Genomic DNA, 25,675 nt, shown 5'->3' on the forward strand with positions numbered 1-25,675 from the left:
CGTAAGCCAATATTAACTGTTAAAATTCATATAGTTGTTTATTTATTTTTGTGACACGCGGCTACAGCTGGATCTCCATCAATTTATTGGCATGTATCAAATAGAGAATATAGACCGCAACTCACTTACATACCTATTTATACAATGTGTGCCATCTATACAATTACCAAGTACGTCATGGTCATACCACTGCTATATAGGCTTGTGTATGATTTTATTACATTTACAAAATACAAACATCAAAATATAATACAACAATATTCAGCAATAATAATGCGAAACATTAGTCCAAATTCAAAGTTTTCGCACCGCGTTAGTATGACAATTATTAGAAAACCATCCATGATCATGCTGCCTAATTAATGATGGATCTGCTATCAATTTCCTCGGCAATTTATTTATAGCTAGCAGTACATTCATACTTGACGTGTACATTTGTATATGTCCTCGAACCGCAAGCTAAATTAAACTTTAGCCGTGATGCTCCCTAACTACGTCACTTAGTCGGCTCAAAATTTTTTGCGATGTACGATTTGCACCATAGAATACTGTATAGCATTCGGTGATCGCCATCAAAAGAGAAGCAGGTATTAATAGCGATACACTGTATATGATACATAAGATTATCTTATCTTATTTGATATAGCTGTTCATCTTGCAATGACAGCCATCAATCAAACCTCGCCCGGGAGAACCCGTGCTGCACTTAGTCATCCTTGATTGCGGGTGCGGCGTGGGGACCCTTTCCACTAACTTTAACGCGTTATAAAAGAACCCCGGCTCTGCGCTCTGGATGACGAGTACCTTCTTGTCCTCTTTCCTCCATTCCTTTCCTTCCTCTCCTCTCTTTGACGTTCTTCTCCCATCCTTCTCCTCTTCTCGGCCTCCTCTCCCTCCGAGAACGGCACGTCCTTATTATGATGACAGATAGAGAGCTATCTTAGTTGTGTAAACTCCTCCCATCATCAAGTCCTGGACTCTTGGATAGGTTTTCTCTGCTTACGAAACTGAATTATAATACTACTGCCTGTCGCCTTCTATGGCCTTAGCTGGTGATTTTCTGTCTCAGCTGGAAGTGAAATCATAAGCTGCGTGTTTTGCCTGTATCTGTATTTTTTAAGCTTTGCTGGGTTTTGACATCGGAACGAGCTCTCGCCTTCACACTCTGGTCTTGGTGGTTTGGTGGAATAAGACTGCTCTGTGATACGTGGAACCAACCAGCTCGGCGGCAGAACAGTGAAAGGTCAGAGGGTACGTACATGAACTGAGTATATAGCTTTTCAGTCCTTTTCTTAACGTTATTTGTTGAGATTATTATTAACGTTGCTGATCGCTGTTGAACTCTCTCCTGACTTGATGTCTTTTAGATTATTTCATTAAGCTTCGTTGACGTTTTTCTGTCTCTCTGTCATGTTTCAGTAGTGGCGCATGGACAAGTTTGTCTGCGTCCGGAAGTACTTAATGCTCATATGTCAGGCATTATTTTAGAGGTGGCCTGGATGCCTCCATGGTATTCACAGGAACTATGGAATAGTTTTGTAGGCAAGTAATTGGCATATGCCTTTTTGACATAATTAGGGGGAGAAGATACTTGTGGCATGGCTCGCATTTGCAATCAATTAATTGATTACCGCATGTACTTGTATGTATCATATTGTGGAGGGTGGGATATTGTTTTAGCAAGTTCAAATTCAAAAAAAAAAAAAAAAAAAAAAGAGCTGGCCACACATGTCAAAGTAATTTGAGAACAACAAAGTTAAACCGACTTCAATGTAACAAGCAACCATCAATTGGAAAGCACGCAGAAATATACTTGTATATATATACTCAAGTACATGAGCCATAGCTAACCATTGATTGAGACCTTCTAAGAAAAAAAAAATTTTTTTTTTTGGTACAACGGTTGCTCACACTATTCTAAAATGAGTGCAACCAATAGAGCTAATGGGAAGAAGATGGCGTAAGAGAACTTTTATTTTTTCTTCATCAGGATAATTTTCTATTGATAGCAACTAACCATTTTTGCTTCAACTATTTAAAAACCTGAACCGAACCAGTTAAGAATTGGAGCCTTGAGAAAGATCTCATGGAATCGTTCTTAAAAGTGCTCGGCAGAAACATCATCACTATAATAATCCTGGTGGTCGCCAGCTTAGTTGTTACCTGCAATTAATTATATTCTGTCACAACCTCTGCAGCATATTCTCCATGCATGTTCATATTGAGGTTGTTGGTATCATAAAATGCTGTAAATGGCCGCGATAAAAAATGGCTGGCTATCAAAGGATCTGGTTTTTTAGAAACTAATGCATCCGGATGTTCGGGAGCCAAAAGTGGAGAGTTAGTTCCGTAACTTTCGTTGGTCCTTTATTTCAGTCACACCTTCCATTGTTAGTGTACCAGTCTCTCTCTTTTCTCCTTGCTTTTGAGCAGGTACAGAGACATGGGCACTGTCTAACGTTCAAGGCTCCTCCACGCAAATTAGTTTGCACCGGTAGATCAGATACGTGTGGGATTGAAAATAGTCATAAAAATAACAAATCACAAAAATATTGAGTGACTTTGGGAGGAGGATCTTTGATTTTTTCAAAAAAATTGGGTAATGCCAAAACCAGCCACCACCAATATCATGCATGACCGAACTTCTCCACTTGTCCCCATCTTAGCTTTGTCAAAAAAATCTGACCTAGTTCGATCCGCTTTTAATTTATACAGTATGGCCCATTGATTCATGTGGCTCGACCTGAATCCGACCCATTGCGTATTAAATCCGGCGGTTTTGGACCCTGGCCGATAATTTGATTTAACCTAACTTGCTTTCGATCTGCCTAATTGTAATCATCAGAATAGGGCATGAAACAAACCACATCTTCCTATTTGATTGCACTGAAAAGATCAACCTGCTGTAGCTCAATTCATTTCTACTGAAAGGCAAAAAAAGGAGGCCTACAGTCATTCAATTTTTTGGGTGGTCGAACCACTTTCCCGGCTACTAATGCGCCCACCACCAACTTCTGACACAGTACAAAATTGGGACCAATCCAACTTGGGTCTCGCCCATTGCCCACTATGAGTGTCAATTTCAGCCCTAACTCAGCAACCAATCCAATCCAATCCAATCCAATCCACCTAACTTCTATTGTACTGATCGGGTACGGAATCATTCATGTCCCTTGTCGAATTGTGTCGAGAACCCAATTCTTTGCAACCAATCTTTTCTCGTCAGTAAGATAAATCAGTGGTCATGCGTTTGTTTGCGCTGTCATGCCATTTTTCCAGATAGCCATGCGCCCACCGCCACCTGCCTGGAAGAAGCGCTACTGGCTCTGCCCTTCCCCTGCCTATATAAATTAAATAAGGGGAAGGCAAAGGGACGGGAAAGAAAGCTCTCAGGCCTTAGTTGTGTCCGTGTGGGCTCTGGTTTTTTTGTCGCTGGAACCAGCTGTTTGAGTTGGTTCCAGAAAGAAAACCTCTGAAGCGGAAATTTTCTACTTGCATTTTAAGAAGAGGTCTGTGAGTCGGCCCGCCGCTGCGCCGTTTATCGGAGAAGGAAACCGGTGAGTTTGAATCGAATGATGTTGCTGATTATTTGTATGATAACATGGCAGTTCTAGTCTTGATCTGTGTCTGTTTTGATCTGTTATCTTCCTCTTGGTGTGTGAGTTTAGTATGATCTCCTCCCCCCACGTCCGGGATGGTCCTTAGTTTCTGAATCCATAACGTGATGTTTTTTTTTGTTCCACGGTACAAACAATGTGATTCCTTGGTGGTGCAGATGAGCGATTCAAATATTCCAGACAGTGGTATGTTCATATTTTTTTCCTCCCTCAAAACAGAGAAAAAAGGAATGATCTTTTGGTCACTTTGTTTTCAGATAAATTGTCTACTTTAGTGGGGAGAACAACAGATATCTATGATGGAAAAAGAAGATGCGAGCTGTGACTAGACAGACTCTAGTAGATGTGAAGGAGAGATTAAGAGAAAGTTGTATTAAAAGGAAGACAGGCTCGGATCCAAGGGAGAGAGATTGTGGGGCCGAGCATAGCTGCTTCCAACTAAAGGAATAAAACACTGCCAGCTTTCGATGACGTTAGTAGTACTCTGAAACTCTTCTTCCAAAACAAAAAAAAAAATCTTAAAAAAAAAAAAAAAGTAGTCTGAGACCATACTGTCTCTGGCAAATTTCATGACCCAAAAAATGAAATGAATAGGTCTTTTACGTTCTTCTATTATAAGAAGGATAAAACCATTTCTGCGTGCTAAAATTAACTTCTGAGTCCCGTCACCATGAAGTAAAGTTGCCGCTGCCCTCGATGGCTGCTCGCCAATTACCGGGAAAGAGGGGAGACTCGGCCTGGGAACAAGATCCTCGGTCCGTACGCAGATATCGGGCGAGACGGAGAGATGCTCGTCCGTCGATCAGCATCAGGAGTCGTGTACTGACATGAGGAAGATATCCATCGTCTCTAACGCGACGTGGATTCGGACACAATCGCGGAAGTCTCATCGCCGCGGACCGCAGGGTCCACAAGATGATATGGATACCCTAAGTGCCTGCCGCGTGTCCCGTGTCGGGCCCGGCAACTACGGATGCCCCTCGCGAATTTGTCCTTTTGCGGTTACAAAATTAGGATTAGGTGGAAGTGGAGTTCCCGCAGCTCCGGGACGCGGCCGGGAACGGGAGACCGGCGCGAAATCCGCCGGATTTGGAAAATGACGAATAAAATAAGCATCAGCGATGGAAGGAAAGCAGAGTCCGCGTGGCGGCGGTGCGAGAGCCTAGAGGTCTGGGATTTGTGGGTTTGCCTCTAAAGAGAAAGGCCCAATGGCGATGTCGATCGCTTCGGACCCCGGCGAAGAAGCTTCTCGAAAAGCTAGGGGGGCCCTTCGCGAGCTCCCCGCTCGTCTTTATGGAACCAAGGCCGTGAGGATCTTGTCCCCCTTGCTGCCCGTCGATCAACGTAGCGGAGAGGTTGAATCCCCGGCTTTGCTTGGGAGACCGAGGATTCCCACCATTTCAGGTGTTTTGGGTTCTTTTGCTCGGTTTTGATCTTTTCTTTTTCCTATTTTGGTTGAAAGTTTTGATCTTGGTTTAATCGCAAACAATCATATGGGCAGTGGGTGGTCTTTTGTAAGATAAGCTGAATGCAGCTTTTTTGGTTTTCTTTAAAGCAATGATTTTCCTTTCTTTTGGCCTTTCCCAAGGTGACGAATGAACCATGCTAGCATTATATTTAGCAACAAAATGATATTTTAGGTGCTATTTTATTATAAAAATTGGGTTTTTGTGGATTAGAATGACAGTAGTTGAATCTAGTCGAAATCACATTGGTTTTCTTGGTGTTGGCCTGGGAATTAGGTAATGTGTGAGATAATGGAGATGGTTTATTTATTAGAAAAGAAATCTTGGAGATGTTTTGCTTGGATCATAGTCGGGAGAAATGATTTATACAAGGTAGAATCGAATGATGAGGGCAGTATAATTTATTATAAAATGCATGGGTAAAGGCTTTTAATTACCGATGTTCATTTGCTTCCTATATTGGCAATACCCTGTAGGTGAATCATAAAAGTCATTTATATTTTTTATAATTCACCTACAGGGTAGTGCTAACATTGGTAATTAAAAATTCACTTACAGGGTCAGGGTCTTTCCTTATAATTTTTTTTGTATCAAAAAACTAATTAAATTTTTAATGAATTTTGATGTTTGTAGATATAAAATAAGGAAATAATATTCTTGTTATTCATGCATGCATGGTGGTTGAGATTTCTGATCTATTTCTATGTGGTGGTCGAGGTTTGCCCTTAGTGGGAAAGGTTTGATTTGTGTGCTTGATGGTGTTTCCACCATCCTTTATTAAAATGGATTTAGGATTCTTCTCCAACTCAGGTGGTTGGAAGCACATGCTCTGCTCTCTAGTTTATTCTTCCTATTCCACTAGACTGAGGACGTTTAGCCATTTGTTTGTGACTTCCATATGCCAAGGTGGATCAGTGGACATTTTTGTTTATGAGGTCTGTGAGAGGCTCCTTACATTAAGGAATCTTCTCCAACCCAAATGCTCGAAAGTGCATGCGATGTTTTGTTGTTTATAACCTCCTTGGAGGCATGCGTATCATCGTGTTTGCAACCTCAATTGATCAAGATGGATCAGTGTAGCTTTTACTAGTGCTGGGTTTCAGAGAGACTCTGTTGAGCTTGAATGCCCCGAAGGCTGAAGGAGTGCATCATAGCTGGTATTGCTTGTTATTAGGATCTACCTTTGGACATAACAGCTTGAAAATTTCCTCAATTAGGTTTACATTCTTTTTATTGTATGAATGTTTTTTCCTTCCAACGCTTGACAGAGGTTTCGTGGTAAATATTGATGCTTATATTTGATTTCCTAAATTCTTGTAGATTTATTGTGCCATAATGGACAACAAGGACAGCATTGGCTCAGCAATTCAAGGTGACCCTGAAGAACTTCCACCTATTTTCAGATTCATCCAATCCAATGGAGTTGATGGATTTGATACCATTCCCAGCCCTCGCGGATATCCTGTAGCTTCTAAGGTAAGCTATATCTTTCACAGCATTTCCATGATCAATTTTTAGTTTCCAAATGGCACTAAAATGGCCAACCTAATCATCTACTTCCTAAATTTTAAATCAATGGTAAGCTTGTTCTTGAAATGTTCTTTCTAATTTAGCATGCCTTTGTTTCATCTTCTTGAGAACTAGTGTTGAATAAATTGTTGCATATATTTTGGATGAGAAATGCTATAGAGCACCACTCTATTCCCTCCTTCATTCCCTGCTCCAATGTGGTGCCTGGTTATTGACCCAAACCCTACATGACCCTCCCCACTGCATCAATGCCCAGTTGCCACATATGATAGGGAACTGACTGAGGAGTGGAATGGGGATCATTATCGGAGCATTCATCTTCAGTACCAAATCTAAATTTCACGGAATTTGGCCTACTTTCATGTATATGTTTTTCGAATAACGCTGAGTTAATTCTATATTTTTTGGTTATCTTTTATTTCTGGAGGGCAGTACCAAATTATTTTCTTGTGTTTCATTTCAGGGAGCAGAACCTCCAAATTTTCTTAATGCTAGTGCTAATGTACACAACACACCTTCTCCAAATTTGCCCGTTCACATCATCAGGCCACCCCATCATTCACATTCTGTGTCCATCAGCATGCCAACATCACCTTCTGGAGTTAATCAACCTGGAAGCAGTGCTGCTAATCTGAAGCCAAATCTAGTCATTAACTCTCCTGTTGTCAACTTGCAAGTACCCAAGCAGGCAAAGTTTCACTCTCAACCCATGGCAGCAGGAACATTTCAAGCCAAGGGAACTCCAGAAAGAAAAGGTCTTAATCTTTCAGGGAGTCAGCAGAGGGTACCAAGGAGTAGTCGGCTCAAGGACCACAGTTATAATTCTTTCAAGACATGGTCTGGTGCCCTTGAAAGGCAGATATCAACCTTTCGCAGAAAGCCACCGGAACCACAGGAGGTTAACGGTTCAAAAAGTCAACCCGAGCCAGTGCCAGCCCCGGACCGCTACTTTGATGCCTTAGAAGGGCCTGAACTAGAAACTCTCAGAGTATGCCTTCTCTTCGACATTCAGTAACATCATTCTTACTATTTATTCATTATTATTTATTATTGATTCCACCAGTAGGCTCTCCATCTTTGCAAGATTGATAGAACATATGCTGATGTATGGTTCTGCATCTAAATAACATCAAGATAAGTGGATATTTGTTATCATAATATCAGAGATTCAGGGTGTTATATTGGATTTGGGCGTAAAGCTGCTAATTATAAAAGTGCATGCATCCTAATATCAAATCCGGACAATGTTATAGATCTTTTTTTGTGGTTTCATAATGTAATTAGTCTGGCCATTAGTCTTTCCTTATATCTCATTGAACACCAATAAGAGAATTCAACTATTTGTATTAAGTTCTTCCTGTAAGGCAATAAGAGCTTTCCACTTCTTACAATTATCAACTTCCTATTTCAGCATGGTTCATTCTCTCACTAGTTACATTTCTTCAGGCGTCTGAGGTGTTGGTCCTTCCTGAAGACAAGCTGTGGCCTTTCCTTCTTCGCTTCCCCATATCATCTTTTGGTATGTGCCTTGGTGTGAGCAGCCAAGCCATCTTGTGGAAAACATTAGCCACATCTCCATCTACGACATTTCTGCATGTAAGCCCAATTATCAACCTCGTGCTCTGGTGTGTATCACTTGCATTGATGGGCACGGTGGCCTTCATCTACTCTCTGAAGATCATATTTTACTTTGAAGCTGTCCGCCGGGAGTACTATCATCCCATCCGTGTCAACTTTTTCTTTGCCCCATGGATAACTTGCCTCTTCTTGACGCTTGGCTTGCCACCAATAGTTGCAGTAAAACTACACAGTGCTCTATGGTATGTGCTTATGGGTCCAATATTGTGCCTCGAACTGAAGATATATGGCCAATGGATGTCTGGTGGTAAACGCAGGCTTTCAAAAGTAGCCAATCCCTCAAATCATCTATCAATTGTAGGCAACTTTGTGGGTGCATTGCTGGGCGCATCGATGGGGCTTAAAGAAGGGCCCATATTCTTCTTTGCAGTCGGGTTAGCTCATTACTCTGTGCTCTTTGTAACTTTGTACCAGAGGCTTCCAACAAATGAGACGCTCCCCAAGGAGCTTCATCCGGTCTTCTTTTTATTTGTAGCCGCACCTAGTGTTGCTAGCACAGCATGGGCAACGATTACTGGGGAATTTGACTATGGCTCACGGATTGCATACTTCATCGCTCTTTTCCTCTATGTTTCTCTGGTAAGTTAATTTGTCACTTCACTCTTGAGTTGTTTATGTTGTGGTTTCTGAGGAAGATATAATTTCAAATTAAGAGTTACATGACTAGTAAATTGCCTTATTATTTTTCTACTATCACTTACTGAAATGGTGAGCATTATAAGTCACATCATAAAACTGAATGAGAAGGAAATATACGTGATAGCTTGTTTTCCATGAGAATTTAGAACTTGGCACAAATATAGGCATACATGAAATGACAATAAATTAACTCTGGTTTGTCAAGTAGTAGTCTCTGGTTCATGGTAAGTTAAATCATGCTCCACTTTGTGATCATTGCTTATTCGATGGAAGAATAAGTGGGGAACTGTATAGCGTCTGATGTACTGCTGACGGTTTTGCTATCCCTTTAATGTGATGAATCTTGCTTGCATGGCAAACCAACAGAGCTGAACGCATTTCCATATTACTTGGTCTTCATCTTTGCTTGTCTTTTAAAAGTTGGTGTCTGACAATTACTTGCATTTTTTTTTATGTATTGCAGGCTGTTAGAATCAACTTTTTCCGGGGATTCAGGTACTCGATTCTTCATAATCATTTCATTTAAGTAATCTGACTTCTGTACTACCCTATGATCCTGTTATTATTTGGCACATCTAAAGTCTATTGTTAATCCAATAGGTTCTCTCTAGCATGGTGGGCATATACATTTCCAATGACGGGTGCTTCCATCGCAACCATCAGATATTCTGCTGAAGTGAAGAATGTATTTACTCAGTCACTTTCTATTCTACTCTCTGGCATATCTACATTGACAGTAATAGCTCTGCTTGTGTCCACAATCATTCATGCATCTGTGCTCCATGACCTCTTTCCGAATGACATCTCCATTGCTATCAGTGATAGGAGACCAAAGCGAAGCAAGAGACGCACTCATATGAAAATTGCAACCTCAGATGTAAATGACACTAGGGCTACTCATCTGACGAGTGCAAGCTCGGATATAAAGGAAATGGGGGCTACTCATTTAGGAAATGCAGGCTCGGATATAAAAGAAATCGGAGCTTCTGTGTCAATAGATATTCAAGGACGCTAGTTATCTCTGAAGCTGCTTGACTTCTTTGGGATGACTCCATTACCGCAGGGCTTCCAGCGTTGTCCTTGAATGTGTCATGATGTGATTGGATCCTCTCCTCTCACAAAGCTTTGGAACTAGTAGGATCAAATGTGGTCTGAAGTTTGAGACAATTTGGATGTGAAGATTGCATCATAATGAGAGGTCTTTGTGCAAAATAAAACGCAGCGATGATAGTGAATTGTTTTATTGGTTCATGAAACTAGTTGATTTGTCTATGATGATCTGTAGATAAAAAAAAAAATTGTGACAGACACTGTTGAATATGGATTTCAGACTCGGGCAAACTTTTTTCCCCGTTTCAACTAAAATTTTTGATGTCAGGTTGGACTTCTTTCAGCCCTTAACCAAAATAACCAGAGCTGCACTAGCACCCCTACAAAGTGTTTAGCGGTCTTGGTGTACCAGCCTGAACTTGACCTGGCTACTTTTCTCGACCAGCCCAAGCATATTGAGCCACAGTTCATGCTTGGAAATTTTCAAGTTTAAGCTGGCCTCAAAATATTCTTGTTTGAGCGCAATCACACTTTAGGGCTATCCCAATTGATTAATACCATAATTTTGAAGCAAGTTGTAATTTTTTTAAGAAGATGTGAAGGGTATGCGCCCATACAGCAGAGCTAACATGAGGGTACCGAGATGGATCAAGGATACCAGGTCCAATTCAAGCCAAGCCCAGTCATTCAACCCAAACAGACTTATTTGGGCCAAGCCTGAGTGGCCTCTCGGCTGGCCCTGGGTTGGGTCTCGAGCCGGGCGGTCTAATTCTATGGGGTTTGAAGGAGCATTTGTCCTGCTCACTACTCCGGAGAGGACCTTTGGATATGCTTTGTAGCCACTCCCTGCCTTTATGTTTTCTTCTTTTTCTCGACTCTGTGGGTTGTATTTATACTAGAGTAGTGTGAGCAGTCGTTGTATCAAAAAAAAAAAAAAAATCTGCATTTGTCACTTCACTCATGAGTTAATTTGCCCGTTACCAAAAACTACCCATGATTACATAGATCATTTGGGAATGCAGTAATTGCTTCCCTCATGCCTAGTCCTAGCATGGTTCTATGGGGTTTGAAGGAGAGAGATGGCCGCCAGGAGTTCAAGAAGGAGAAGACAAGAGGACCTCTACCTCCTCTGCTTGTCGAATAGGATATACCGCCCTCAATTGCATTCTATGTTTATTTAACTAGTTTCATAGCCTATGAGTTGCATACCGAAAATGATCTACAATCTTAATGAATAAAATGTTAAAAGCAAAAAGTCCCTAAGAAGACCTAAAACTATTTCTAGATTCTTGACTTACAATCAATCCCCTTTTATCAATGCTATTTAATATCCTATCCAATCCAACTAATTAAACTAATCGAATCCATCCTGGTGAACTTATCCAATTCACAAGCTACTCCCTTCCCCTTTCCCCTCCCTACAAAAATTCTGATTATAAGACAACTTAGTCACTATTGACTATTCATGCATAAGGGATCTGCCATCGACGGTGGGTAAATGCGCAATGCAAAACCTAAACCATTAATCACTCACTGATGATTGATAGGGTTTATCTAAGAAATTGCAAGAATAATAGAACCGTTGCTACGGCTCAAAACATGGATCTTTTCCATGAAGAGAAATGCTAATTAGCCAAGCTGAGGTTAGCTAGAATAGAAATATTGTTAATTTAACTACTAAAATTATTCATGACACATAATAAAGTTTTGTGATATTAGATTGTAAAATAGTTTTAGTATCTCATCTGCGATGGCATATATATATATATTCCCTGTCTTCTTGGTAGGGCAATATCATGCTGCAAACCTTCATTTAAGACTTCACTCAGTTGCCATCCATGAGAGAAAAGTATAGTGCTCAATTCCATCACCAATCACAAGAGAAAAATGCATTATTTGTTTACCCAGGTTATAAAAATGGTGGCTACCATAAGTGAAAGGAAAGTACGGTGTTGTCGTATGAACAAAGACAAGTTGATGATAAAACTCATCAAGTAAGGTTCATGCGAACGGCCTGCACTTTTAGCATATTTCGGTTCATGACTTCATAGTTCATACATATTCATATGCATGAGCCGATGTTTTATCATGCCGTTGAACTGCCCTTCTTAAATGGAGATTCAATAGAGTTAAGAAAAAAGAATGGTGGAAGGGAAGAGAGCAAGAGTGGGAATATGATAAATCACCAAGCTTGAGACTATATCATGAGTTGATCTGAAGACTTTTTTGATTAGTGACTTAATTTTGCCAATTTTTAAGATGTAATTTTCTATCAATCTCTCCTTGATTTCTCACCTCCAACATCTTCCCTAATTTGTCTAGCGGACTAGCACATCAATAAGAATGCAGACTTTCCATTTGCAAACTAATCCAATCATGAGAACGTGACAATATGCATGATCAAGAGTTTCAAAAATAAAGTATACAAGAATACGATTCATCGTGAACAAAGTTATGAACTAAGATAGTATGATTGAGAGACTATAGCAGCTCATTTGTGCCTAGGGATGGCAATTTATGACCCGAACTCAGCCAATCTGACCTGCAGATGACCTGTTTTAGTAGTTTTGGGTTTGACATAAATGGATTTAGGTTATAAATAGATTAACCCATCTAAACCTATTTATTAAATGGGTTGGGTTCATACTTAAATCTTTGATCTATTTAACGCATTTTGACTCGTTTAATAATTGGGTCAGGTTATAACCCAACCGTTTAACCTATTTAAAATCTGTTTGAAACCTACTTAACCTATTTTTGACATGTTTAATCTAACCTACTTAATTTATTTAACCTGTTTAAATTCATTTAATCCGTCTAACTTGTTTAACTTGTTTGATAAATGAGTTGTGAAGATCGAGTTAAGTTATATATTTAATAAATACGCCAGGTTTAGATTTAAAATTTTGATCTGTTTAATAAATAGATCGGATTTCGGTTGATGAATTTTTGACCCAATTAGCATTCAATCCGATTGTATTTGATCTGACCCAATTGTCGTTTCTATTTATGCTAAAAAATAAATTTAAATAAAAATAAGTAAAAAAAATTAATAAAGCTAAAAATATTATTGACTGTTGCTGCTTCTGCATTCAAAATCAGAACTAGATGGTACAAACCGAACCAGCAAACTTGAGGGTGGAATTGGCGTTATTTATCCGATAAAATGAAATATAGGACACTGCCATGCTCGCGCGGCAAGACGAGAGCATCCCATCTTATATAGAAAAAGGTGGCCCTGCCTGGATCCCCAGGAACCTCATGGCTTTTAGGTGTATTAATGGGTGAAGGACGTCGGGCCCCGCTCATGATTCAAACCGGTCAAAAATCTGAAGGTATATCCAGCCTATATCTAAAACGAATTCTACCTAAAAATAAAAACAACAAATCTAAGCTCACGCTGCTGCTGTCATGGCGGTTTCAGGGATCGCGGGTGTCATCCTCGCGAGCATTTCTCCTCCCTCCGTTCCCCCATTCCTAAACGACCACCGATCCATGTTTAGCCTTCGCATCCGAGCCCGTAAGCTCGTCTTCCCCTTCCTCTTTCTTCTCATCCCTCTATGCTCTTGGAGGGATCTTCCCCTCCTTCAGCACACTCGTAGAGGGAGGGAGAGAGAAAGAACAAGGGAACAAAAGGGGGAGGTTTTGGGATCCCTTCTCGGCTCCTGATCTCTTCCTTCCATTTTCCTGTTCGTGCTTGGAATGGCTATGGAAGGAGAGAAGCGGAGGTACATCACCTCCGAGGAGCTCCGGGGTCACAACACGCCGGGCGACCTCTGGATCTCGATCCAGGGAAAGGTCTATGACGTGACCGGGTGGGTCAAGGACCACCCCGGGGGCGACATCCCCCTCCTCAACCTCGCCGGCCAGGACGTCACCGACGCCTTCGTCGCATACCACCCTGGCACCACCTGGGCTCTCCTCGACCGCTTCTTCGTCGGCTACCTCGCCGACTACCGCGTCTCCGCCGTCTCCAAGGACTACCGCCGCCTCGTCGCCGAGTTTGCCCGCCTCGGCCTCTTCGAGAAGAAGGGCCACGGCGTCCTCTGCTCCCTCATCTCCATGGCCTTCTTCTTCCTCGTCTCCGTCTCCGGCGTCCTCCTCTCCACCAGCACCTTCGTCCATCTTATCAGCGGCTTGCTCATGGGCCTCCTCTGGATCCAATCGGGCTTCCTCGGCCACGACTCCGGCCACTACAACATCATGACCAGCCCAGGACTCAACCGGCTGATCCAGATCCTCTCCGGCAACTGCCTCGCCGGGATAAGCATTGGCTGGTGGAAGAGGAACCACAATGCGCACCACATTGCCTGCAACAGCCTCGATTTCGATCCCGACGTCCAGCACATTCCCCTCTTCGCCGTGTCCTCCAAGTTCTTCACCTCCCTGACCTCCTACTTCTACGAGAGGAAGCTCGCCTTCACTTCTGTCGCCCGGTTCTTGGTGAGCTACCAGCATTGGACCTTCTACCCTGTCATGTGCGTCGCCAGGGTCAATCTCTTCGCGCAGTCGGTGCTGCTCTTGCTCTCGAAGAAGAAGGTGCCGGGCCGATGGCAGGAGACCGTGGGGTGCATCATCTTTTGGATTTGGTATCCTCTGCTCGTCTCCGCGCTGCCCAATTGCACCGAGAGGGCGATATTCGTTGCGGCGAACTTCGCGGTCACCGGAATCCAGCATGTTCAGTTCTGTCTCAACCACTTCTCGGCGAGCGTCTACGTCGGGCCGCCTCGTGGGAATGATTGGTTCGAGAAGCAGACGATGGGGACGCTCGACATCCTGTGCCCTCCCTGGATGGACTGGTTCCATGGAGGTTTGCAGTTCCAGGTGGAGCACCACCTCTTCCCCCGCCTCCCGAGGTGCCAACTCCGAAGGATCTCTCCGTATGTGAAGGAGCTCTGCAAGAAGCACGCCTTGCCATACACAGCTGCATCATTCTGGGATGCAAATCTGAGGACGCTCGGGACTCTGAGGACCGCGGCACTGCAAGCTCGGGACTTGACGAACCCGGTGCCCAAGAATTTGGTCTGGGAGGCTGTGAACACCCATGGCTGAGGCTTCCAAGGATTATTCACTTGGTGTTTCAGGGGCATTCTTTCCCCTTTCATTGGTTGTGACCAACGGGAAAGGATTATTGTTCTGAGAAAGAAAGCACGCGCCAGAGGACTCTGTCTATCGTTGCATGAGAGCCAAGATTGTTGCATCCAACTCTGCTTTTGTTTTCTTTCTGTATTTAGATTTTTGGTAGCACCGCAAAATTATGTTCTTATATCAGGAGACCAAGAAGTAATCTAAAAGGACAATTTTGCGCATGCTTGGCTCTGTATGTTCCGAGTATAATGGGTGTATGTTAAAATCACCACTTATCTCAAAAGCTTAAGCTTATAGGATGAGATAGATTTATTTATATATTTTATATTTTCTTATACTTTCTCTCACATGTGGAATAGACTTTTCTTAATGGACGAACCCAACATGTGAAATTTTTTTAATAATAGGGTTAAAGAATATGGAGATAGGGTTCGAACTCAGGACCTCTGTTCTGATACCATGTTGAAATCACCATTCATCCTATAAGCTTAAGCCTTTAGGATAATTGGTGATTTTAACATGGTATCAGCTCCATAGTTTGAACCCTATCTCCGCACTCTTTAACTTTATTATTAAAAATTTCATACGTTGGGCTCATCCATTAAAGGAAAGTCCGGCCCACATGTGAGGAAGAATGTAAGAAAATATAAAATATATAAATAAATCTACCTCATCCTATAAGCTTAAGCTTTTGGAACAAATGGTGATTTCAACGGTGTATACTGACTGCTTGTTCTGCGGATTCTTATTCATGCTTCTCTCTGCTCAGTGTTCTTCTTTTGTGGTTCCTTTCTGCTGAAATACTCAATTTTAATTTTTTATACAGGTAAATTGATCTTCCATTGCAGAGCATGTTAATTCCATCTCCATAAAAACATCTTCCAATGCTTTGGAGCAAGTTTTGTGCTTTTCCCTCAAATTACTTATTACTGTAGTTGGTGGAAGGTTTGAAGTTGAAACTTCCCCTTCAATTAAATAATCTGCAATCCCATCTAGCCGATCTGAACAGGCAGGGGACAACTCTTTGAGGACTATGGTTATATTTTGTGATCCAAGTTTATTTAGTTTCACTTTTTTCACATGTGGGTATAGTTTGGTTTACCTAGTGAAAAAAGTAGTATTTTTTGGTGTTCACAATTTAAAGAAAAATGCAAATCCTTACTGCTACTCTAAGTTATTCAAACTTGGTAATTGTCCTTATGTCCTAAGGTGTAAATAAGTTTCTTCAGTCAGAAAAAAAAGGGGTGTAAATAAGTTTCTGAAAGATATCTAATAACGTCCTTGCTCCATGACTAAGTTCCTTATCACTGTGCTGAAAGGAGTTAGAATTCACAGCTTTATTTTCCAAATGGATCGTTGTCTTCTTTCCCAGTGATCTGTTCACCATGCTGCTTGTTCAATCATCTTAAGACATGCTTGGTTAGGGAGAATATTCAATCAGCTACGGATATATTTGGTTGGGAGGAGTTGAGTTCTGAAATGGAAATATAAATGAGTAATTTGTTGGAGAGAGTCCTGTTGGGGGGCGGATAGAGGATCCAAGACTTTAGTGCCACATCGAAAGAGTAGTGGAAAGTAGATTGTGCCTTATAAGGAGGGGCTATCCCTTTCCTTTCAGAGGACTTTTTTAAGAAGGACAAAGCGGATAATACCTCTGGTCGGGACGTAGTCACTTTCTTTCTCTAACAAGTCCCATTCCCATTCCAATTTTTAAAAAAATGAAAATGCCTCAATCTCCCAAAATCCAATCCGAACTTTTTTCTAGTATTCAAATTCCATTCCAATTCTGATCCCGATTTTAGTTAGGAAACAAACGCATCGCAGAATAAAAGCTATATTCCAATGTCACGACCCCCGCCCCGTTTCCGGCGGACCGCCGCGACGGTCCTAGGGTGCGGGTAGGCATAAGGCCACCAGCCACCGCGTAGAACCCTACTACCTATCAATCATCCATAAATTCTGAAAAATTTTGGCATGATGCATGCACAAAATGATCACCTTTCCTATGGTGACCTGTCAGGATTATCTCAATGCATATAACACACTACCTGTCAGAGCAGTAATCACATAATCTGTCACATAATAAACCTAGACAATATATAGCAATACATTATCACAGGCACACAACTGATCTGCACACATATATATATACCTGCTTCCCAATCCATCCATGGTCAAACCCATATCCACAACAGGATCTATGACTGTAACTATGTACTATATATAATAGAAGGTTTATAATACACCAAAAGATATAAACCTCTATCTACATTATACTATACTATACTATGGAGCGGCACAGCTAGCAGGCAATCTCTAACCCTGCTCTTCTCTATACAATACCTGCCCTGCAATCAAAAACACCAAACTGGGGAGTGAGTATATAAATACTCACTGAGTGGAGTAGAGAGTACTATGCACATGAGACAAGATATAATCATGGCTCGAGGTGAAATCTCAAGATCAATAACAAGATGAACATGAACTCAACATAAAGAATATGGAGTAAATCATCAATATCACCATAATCAATATCAACTCATCTGAAGCATATATGGAATAATCAAGTCAACATATATGCTACTCATGAATATGCTCAACAGGTCATAGTACTGAATCATATAAATCAGGTGTCAATAGGCTGAATCATCAACAAGACAGCTATCGGGAGGTGGGTTTTACGCCCCAGACGAACCAGCAACAACTCCCTACTGCCATATGCATACATCGAATATGACACCACACCAATATGTAAATCATCACTAGACAGCTGTCGGGAGGTGGGTTTTACGCCCCAGGCGAACCAGCAACAACTCCCTACTGTCACATGCATATGCAGGATAAGACACCATATCGATAACATAAATGCTAGACAGCTGTCGGAAGGTGGGTTTTACGCCCCAGGCGAACCAGCAACAACTCCCCACTGTCACATGCATATGCAGAATAAGACACCATACTGATAATGTAAATGCTGGCCAGAATCCAAGACAGAAATCCCTCTCACATCTATATACTAAACGGCACCTCGCGGAAATTCTACATCCGCGGAAAGCCATACTGCACCTCGCGGGGTCTTACTATACCCGGCGGCAAGCAGAATATAAGTCGTAGGACCGGCCGATTCTACGCCTAGGGCCGTGTCCCCCCTAGGAAGGGACTGGGTTCCGCCCACCCAAAAGGCAACTATATGCACAAAGGCCGATGTTCAACCCCCATCGACTATAGGTGTCCTGCAGATACTGCCAAACCATGCATAAATGCCATAATGCACCCTCCCAATACTCTACTAAAAAGGAGTATGATCAAGACTACCACTCACTCGACTCCGACCCAATCATAAACTAACATCAGGGTTAGGAGTGAGGTCAAGGAAGTGCAATACAACTCAGTATACCACTAAAAAGGCTCTACAAATCTTTGAAATAGAAGAAATGAAATCAATTTACAAAAGAAATCATTTTCCAATTCGGAATCAATTTGATTACTCATCAACCCCTCGTAATTCCTCTCAATGTTCCTTCAAATGCATGTACAGAATAATCAAGCATGGAGAATCAAGATTATAGAGGAATCTACTACAACAATTAATCAATAAGCTCAGGTGGAATCAAGTCACACTTGGCAACATTCATGAAAATGAATAAGGAATGTGCTCATGGTGCAAAGTACAAGCTCCCACTCACCTGTCAATCCGGCACAGCCCTGATACGCCTCCAAAAATCTACAGCATGCAGTGGGGAACTTCTTCCTCTTGTTCCCTAGCTTCTTGCCCAACAGTGACATGCATTTACAATACATTTAGTTTTGTATCAAGGGCTATAATCTACGTGCCAATTATAATATAGGAGACTTTAATTAATTCAACTCCTCCGTTTCCTAAATCTTTTCTTTTCTTTCCTTTTTTCTTTTTCTATTAATTAACTCACCATTTATGTGTATTAGGGACTTCCTTGCATGAGTACAAGGTCCCCTTAGCTTAATCTGGGCTTAATATCCTATTATGGCATGAAATCCCCTATTTTTCCACTCGGATGAACAGTAATCCGGACCGACAGCCGGTTACTTCATCCTGGGTTTGATCCACTTTCCAAACTCCAAATTTGATGAAATTTTTACCTAACATTCTACACTCATAGGGGATTCCAAAGAGGTAACATGCATTGCTATCGGAGGTCGTTTGACTCTCTAAATAATTTGCCGAAGTTGGGACTTCGACACAGTTTTTCCGTAGTGCCGGAAAAATTTGTCAAAATCCGATTCTTCCTCTTTTAACCGCCTCTACAACCCTTATCCGACCCCTCTAGACTATATCCACCCTTTGTATAGCCTAATGTCATCAAAAGACTAGATAGGGATGGATATTTACCTTTTTCTTTTTGGAAATCGAGGTCCTTGCGTAGAGAGAAAGGAGATCTACACTTTTTCCTTCAGCTGGAAGTGCAACCGGGATCCCTTTCCCTCTCGAATCCCCTTCCTCTTCTTCTTTCTTCTTCTTCTTCTTCTCTTTTTCTTTCTTTCTTTCCTCTCTGTTTCACGCCTGAGACTCCCTCTCCCTCGGTTTCATTCCACCGACAGCACAACCCTCTAATTAAATCACATCAAAACACTATTCACCCTTTGTTTAATATTATTAAATTCCCATTTTGCCCTTGCCACTTCGATATATCTGCAATTATGCCATTATCTTTTGATTCCTTTCCATTTTGCCCCTAACACTTCAACGCATGTACTATTATGCCATTAACTTTTGATTCCTTCCAATTTTACCCCTTATATCAATTTTAAAGGTCAATTCTATCCCTTTTTATAAAAAAAAAAAATTTTGGGGTTATTACATCCTCCCCCCCTTATATAAAATTCGTCCTCGAATTTAAAAGAGTAAATTACCTGATTACTCAAAGGGATGAGTATATCTACTCTTCATATTCTGCTCGGTGTGGTATTGGGAATCAAATAAATTGGAAGTGTTTTACTTTCTATTTCTACCACACAGGTAGGATACACATGCTTCGCTTTTATACTATCCCCTACAGGTGTACTAATAGCTAAGAGAATATGCATTAATATCTTATCCTTAGCTAACTTTTTAGCAAAATAAGGGGATACAAATGAATGGGTAGCTCCAGAATCAAATAACACTCTAGCTTTAATCTTATCAATGAGGAGTATACCTGTCATAGCTGCATTCGATGCCTGTGCCTCCTGTGGATTTACCGTGAACACCCTTCCTTGCCCTCTGCCTACTGGAGCTGACAGTTGAGATGGTCCAGCACTCTGCTGTGATGTTTGTGCTTGACCTCTACCTCTGCCTACAGGCTCCCTACTACTAGGCCTGTCCATCTGCACAGAAGGATAGGATGCCAAAGGCACAAACTGCTGGGTGGCACCCTGCGGGCATTCTCTGACAAAATGACCCGGCTGTCCACATCTGTAGCACACTCCCTGACCCATTCTGCATCTGCCAGGGTGCTGCTTCCCACATATGCCACACACTGGCCATGATTGGAACCCGGATTCAGTTATGGCCATAGTGACTGGAGGACGAGGTACTGATGGTAGAAAAGTATCTTGTGATTGACCTCTTTCCCTCCACTTCCTCTTACGTGGGGCAGGTGGAGCTGAGCGTACAGACTGCTCCGTCGGGCCCTCCGAGAGATCTACTCCCTCAGATCTACCCTACTGCTTTGCTCCTTCCCCACACTCATTTTCCTCTGTTCTCTTTCAGCTCTTTCCTCTTTGTTTCTGGTCTCCCACTGTTTTGCTTTATCTATCAGCCTAGACAAAGTGGGGACCTCTACTACCAACACCGCATTATAAAGCGGGGAAATCAGACCCCGCCTGAATCTTTCTATCCTGGCAGTTTCAGTGGGGATGATGTAAGGAGCATACTTTCCCAATCTAGTGAACTCACGAACGTACTCAGATACGCTCATTCCGGGCATCTGCTTCAGCCTCTCAAACTGAAGAGCCCGATTCTGCCTCTCAGCCGGAGACAAAAACTCATCCATCACTGCTTGCCTGAACTCTTCCCAGGTTGGAGGATTCCTACTGTACAATCTGTCCTCCACGTGTCTCTGGTACCAGCCCCAGGCATCTTCTTTCATTGTGAGCCCTACAAGTTCTATTGCCCTTGCATCAGAACAGGGCAGTCTCCGTATCATCTTTTCAGTCTCCTCCAGGAATCTCTGAGGATCTTCACCTTCTTCCCCCTTAAACTCCGGGGTTCTGAGCCTCAGAAATTCCTGTACAGTAATTCCCTCATCATCTAGAGCCCGACTGGCCAAACTTCTTGGCACAGCTACAGGAGGTGGGATGGATACTACTGACGGGGCAGGAGATTTCCCCCGAGCAATCTGCTCCCTCAGAGCCTGATTCTCCGCCAGTAACTGTTCCATCAATGCATCTCTACTTCCTACCTCTCCTTGATCATCAACCCTCCGTCTATCAGCAGGAAGAGGTTTTTCTCTTTGGGGCTCGACATGTGCAGAACCCGCATCCAATGCTACATCTGGCTCCATTTTTCTTGGAAGTATTCTTTATATGTCTCTAAAAGAGTTAAAAAGAGAGGACAGTCTTTACACACTGAGTCATAATATATTTTACTGAATTGTAAATGACTCATAAATTAACATACAGAAAAACCCTATGCTCCATAGTATAATTCTATACTTAATCCTGACTCACCCTATTGCTCTGACAGGACTCTTCTTAACCTTTGCTCTGATACCAAGCTTTGTCACGACCCCCGCTCCGTTTCCGGCGGACCGCCGCGACGGTCATAGGGTGCGGGTAGGCATAAGGCCACCAGCCACCGCGTAGAACCCTACTACCTATCAATCATCCATAAATTCTGAAAAATTTTGGCATGATGCATGCACAAAATGATCACCTTTCCTATGGTGACCTGTCAGGATTATCTCAATGCATATAACACACTACATGTCAGAGCAGTAATCACATAATCTGTCACATAATAAACCTGGACAATATATAGCAATACATTATCACAGGCACACAACTGATCTGCACACATATATATATATACCTGCTTCCCAATCCATCCATGGTCAAACCCATATCCACAACAGGATCTATGACTGTAACTATGTACTATATATAATAGAAGGTTTATAATACACCAAAAGGTATAAACCTCTATCTACATTATACTATACTATACTATGGAGCGGCACAGCTAGCAGGCAATCTCTAACCCTGCTCTTCTCTATACAATACCTGCCCTGCAATCAAAAACACCAAACTGGGGAGTGAGTATATAAATACTCAGTGAGTGGAGTAGAGAGTACTATGCACATGAGACAAGATATAATCATGGCACGAGGTGAAATCTCAAGATCAATAACAAGATGAACATGAACTCAAAATAAAGAATATGGAGTAAATCATCAATATCACCATAATCAATATCAACTCATCTGAAGCATATATGGAATAATCAAGTCAACATATATGCTACTCATGAATATGCTCAACAGGTCATAGTACTGAATCATATAAATCAGGTGTCAATAGGCTGAATCATCAACAAGACAGCTATCGGGAGGTGGGTTTTACGCCCCAGGTGAACCAGCAACAACTCCCTACTGCCATATGCATACATCGAATATGACACCACACCAATATGTAAATCATCACTAGACAGCTATCGGGAGGTGGGTTTTACGCCCCAGGCGAACCAGCAACAACTCCCTACTGTCACATGCATATGCAGAATAAGACACCATACCGATAACATAAATGCTAGACAGCTGTCGAAAGGTGGGTTTTACGCCCCAGGCGAACCAGCAACAACTCCCCACTGTCACATGCATATGCAGAATAAGACACCATACTGATAATGTAAATGCTGGCCAGTATCCACGACAGAAATCCCTCTCACATCTATATACTAAACGGCACCTCGCGGGAATTCTACATCCGCGGAAAGCCATACTGCACCTCGCGGGGTCTTACTATACCCGGCGGCAAGCAGAATATAAGTCGTAGGACCGGCCGATCCTACGCCTAGGGCCGTGTCCCCCCTAGGAAGGGACTGGGTTCCGCCCACCCAAAAGGCTACTATGTGCACAAAGGCCGATGTTCAGCCCCCATCGACTATAGGTGTCCTGCAGATACTGCCAAGCCATGTATAAATGCCATAATGCACCCTCCCAATACTCTACTAAAAAGGAGTATGATCAAGACTACCACTCACTCGACTCCGACCTAATCATAAACTAACATCAGGGTTAGGAGTGAGGGTCAAGGAAGTGCAATACAACTCAGTATACCACTAAAAAGACTCTACAAATCTTTGAAATAGAGGAAATGAAATCAATTTACAAAAAAAATCATTTCCCAATTCGGAATCAATTTGATTACTCATCAACCCCTCGTAATTCCTCTCAATGTTCCTTCAAATGCATGTACAGAATAATCAAGCATGGAGAATCAAGATTATAGAGGAATCTACTACAACAATTAATCAATAAGCTCAGGTGGAATCAAGTCACACTTGGCAACATTCATGAAAATGAATAAGGAATGTGCTCATGGTGCAAAGTACAAGCTCCCACTCACCTGTCAATCCAGCACAGCCCTGATACGCCTCCAAAAATCTACAGCAGGCAGTGGGGAACTTCTTCCTCTTGTTCCCTAGCTTCTTGCCCAACTGTGACATGCATTTACAATACATTTAGTTTTGTATCAAGGGCTATAATCTACGTGCCAATTATAATATAGGAGACTTTAATTAATTCAACTCCCCCGTTCCCTAAAACTTTTCTTTTCTTTTCTTTCCTTTTTTTTTTCTATTAATTAACTCACCATTTATGTGTATTAGGGACTCCCTTGTATGAGTACAAGGTCCCCTTAGCTTAATCTGGGCTTAATATCCTATTATGGCATGAAATCCCCTATTTTCCCACTCGGATAAACAGTAACCCGGACCGACAGCCGGTTACTTCATCCTAGGTTTGATCCATTTTCCAAACTCCAATTTGATGAAATTTTTACCTAACATTCTACACTCATAGGAGATTCCAAAGAGGTAACATGCATTGCTATCGGAGGTCGTTTGACCCTCTAAATAATTTGCCGAAGTTGGGACTTCGACACAGTTTTTCCGTAGTGCCGGAAAAATTTGTCAAAATTCGATTCTTCCTCTTTTAACTGCCTCTACAACCCTTATCCGACCCCTCTAGACTATATTCACCCTTTGTATAGCCTAATGTCATCAAAAGACTAGATATGGACGGATATTTACCTTTTTCTTTTTGGAAATCGAGGTCCTTGCGTAGAGAGAAAGGAGATCTACACTTTTTCCTTCAGCTGGAAGTGCAACCGGGATCCCTTTCCCTCTCGAATCTCCTTCCTCTTCTTCTTTCTTCTTCTTCTTCTTCTCTTTTTCTTTCTTTCTTTCCTCTCTGTTTCACGCCTGAGACTCCCTCTCTCTCGGTTTCATTCCACCGACAGCACAACCCTCTAATTAAATCACATCAAAACACTATTCACCCTTTGTTTAATATTATTAAATTCCCATTTTGCCCTTGCCACTTCGATATATCTGCAATTATGCCATTATCTTTTGATTCCTTCCCATTTTGCCCCTAACACTTCAACGCATCTACTATTATGCCATTAACTTTTGATTCCTTCCAATTTTACCCCTTATATCAATTTTAAAGGTCAATTCTATCCCTTTTTATATTAAAAAAAATTTTTGGGGTTATTACATCCAATTACCATTCCAATCTATTCCGATTCGAATTTTGATTTCGATTCCGGTTGCAAACCAAATGCACCCCTCTTCATCTTTCCATGGCTAACCCTAGAGTCGGTGCACACTGTTGGATACATTCATTTGCATGACTTATTGACAATGCATGACTTGTTATGGTCCTTGGACAGACATGGACCAGCATCCAAGATTATTGCATCCAAAATGATATATAAGTATCAAATAGATTTGCTGAAACTATGATAAGCTAAGTTGGTTTATTGACATTGCTGGTGATAGTAAAACAGCATGGAGGGGTGCTCATCTCTGAGTATCTCTATTATTGGTTTTATACATAGTCTAGTATGCTTTGGCTTTCAGGTGCACCAGTCTCCAATATCCTTGCACAATTTTAAGCACTTATTAATGTTGGATCAAAATTACAAATCTGAGTACTCTTTGAGGTAAAATCTAATTGATGTTAAAATATTATGAATTCAATCCTGTAGGAAAATGGTAAATGTTCTAAGATCTAATTGAAAGCATTCTGAACATTCTCCTCAAAACGAAACCATTCTGAACATAAACATTACTTGTGTGCTTTTCATCCAACTAGGTTTTGCACCCTGCAAATATAAGCGTTTTCTTGGTAACGCCCAAACAATACAGGCTTTCAGCAGTAACTACTAACTACAATTATTTGCACAGAACTCTAAATCTTATTTGAGCAAAAACATGACTCTAAGTTACATCAAAGTAAGATTTGTCACCCTGGTTTTGTCACAAGTTATTGGTTGTTTATGGAGATACTGATAGCATATTTGGTTGATTCTGCTTCATTAAGCTCTCTGCAACAAAAGCGGCAACTCCTGAGGTTAGATAATTTTTAATAGGAGCTTATAAAAGATGAAACAACATGCACATGA

The 25,675-nt window shown here is 41.7% G+C and overlaps 2 protein-coding genes across 4 annotated transcripts; both read left to right on the forward strand.

The window, feature by feature from the left end:
• Positions 1 to 3,299: 3,299 nt before the first annotated feature.
• Positions 3,300 to 10,219, forward strand: LOC103718542 (S-type anion channel SLAH2-like). Of its 3 annotated transcripts, XM_039129118.1 has the most exons (7): positions 3,300 to 3,557; positions 6,404 to 6,559; positions 7,077 to 7,601; positions 8,060 to 8,830; positions 9,354 to 9,385; positions 9,491 to 9,575; positions 9,710 to 10,219. In XM_039129118.1, exons 2-7 carry the CDS (start codon positions 6,419 to 6,421, stop codon positions 9,710 to 9,712), a joined length of 1,557 nt encoding a protein of 518 aa, XP_038985046.1. In that variant the 5' UTR covers positions 3,300 to 3,557; positions 6,404 to 6,418; the 3' UTR covers positions 9,713 to 10,219. The 3 variants fall into 3 exon arrangements, with proteins under 3 accessions (XP_038985046.1, XP_017701059.2, XP_038985044.1); XM_017845570.3 differs by having other exon boundaries at positions 3,304 to 3,557; positions 9,491 to 10,219; XM_039129116.1 differs by lacking the exon at positions 3,300 to 3,557 and adding an exon at positions 4,195 to 5,021 and having other exon boundaries at positions 9,491 to 10,219.
• Positions 10,220 to 13,386: 3,167 nt separating this feature from the next.
• On the forward strand, positions 13,387 to 15,296 carry LOC103718541 (acyl-lipid (9-3)-desaturase-like). The gene has a single exon (XM_008807411.4). It carries the CDS (start codon positions 13,643 to 13,645, stop codon positions 14,990 to 14,992), a length of 1,350 nt encoding a protein of 449 aa, XP_008805633.2. The 5' UTR covers positions 13,387 to 13,642; the 3' UTR covers positions 14,993 to 15,296.
• The last annotated feature ends 10,379 nt before the right edge of the window (positions 15,297 to 25,675 follow it).

This window comes from Phoenix dactylifera, chromosome 8, assembly GCF_009389715.1.
Source record: "Phoenix dactylifera cultivar Barhee BC4 chromosome 8, palm_55x_up_171113_PBpolish2nd_filt_p, whole genome shotgun sequence".
Taxonomy (NCBI): Eukaryota; Viridiplantae; Streptophyta; class Magnoliopsida; order Arecales; family Arecaceae; genus Phoenix; species Phoenix dactylifera.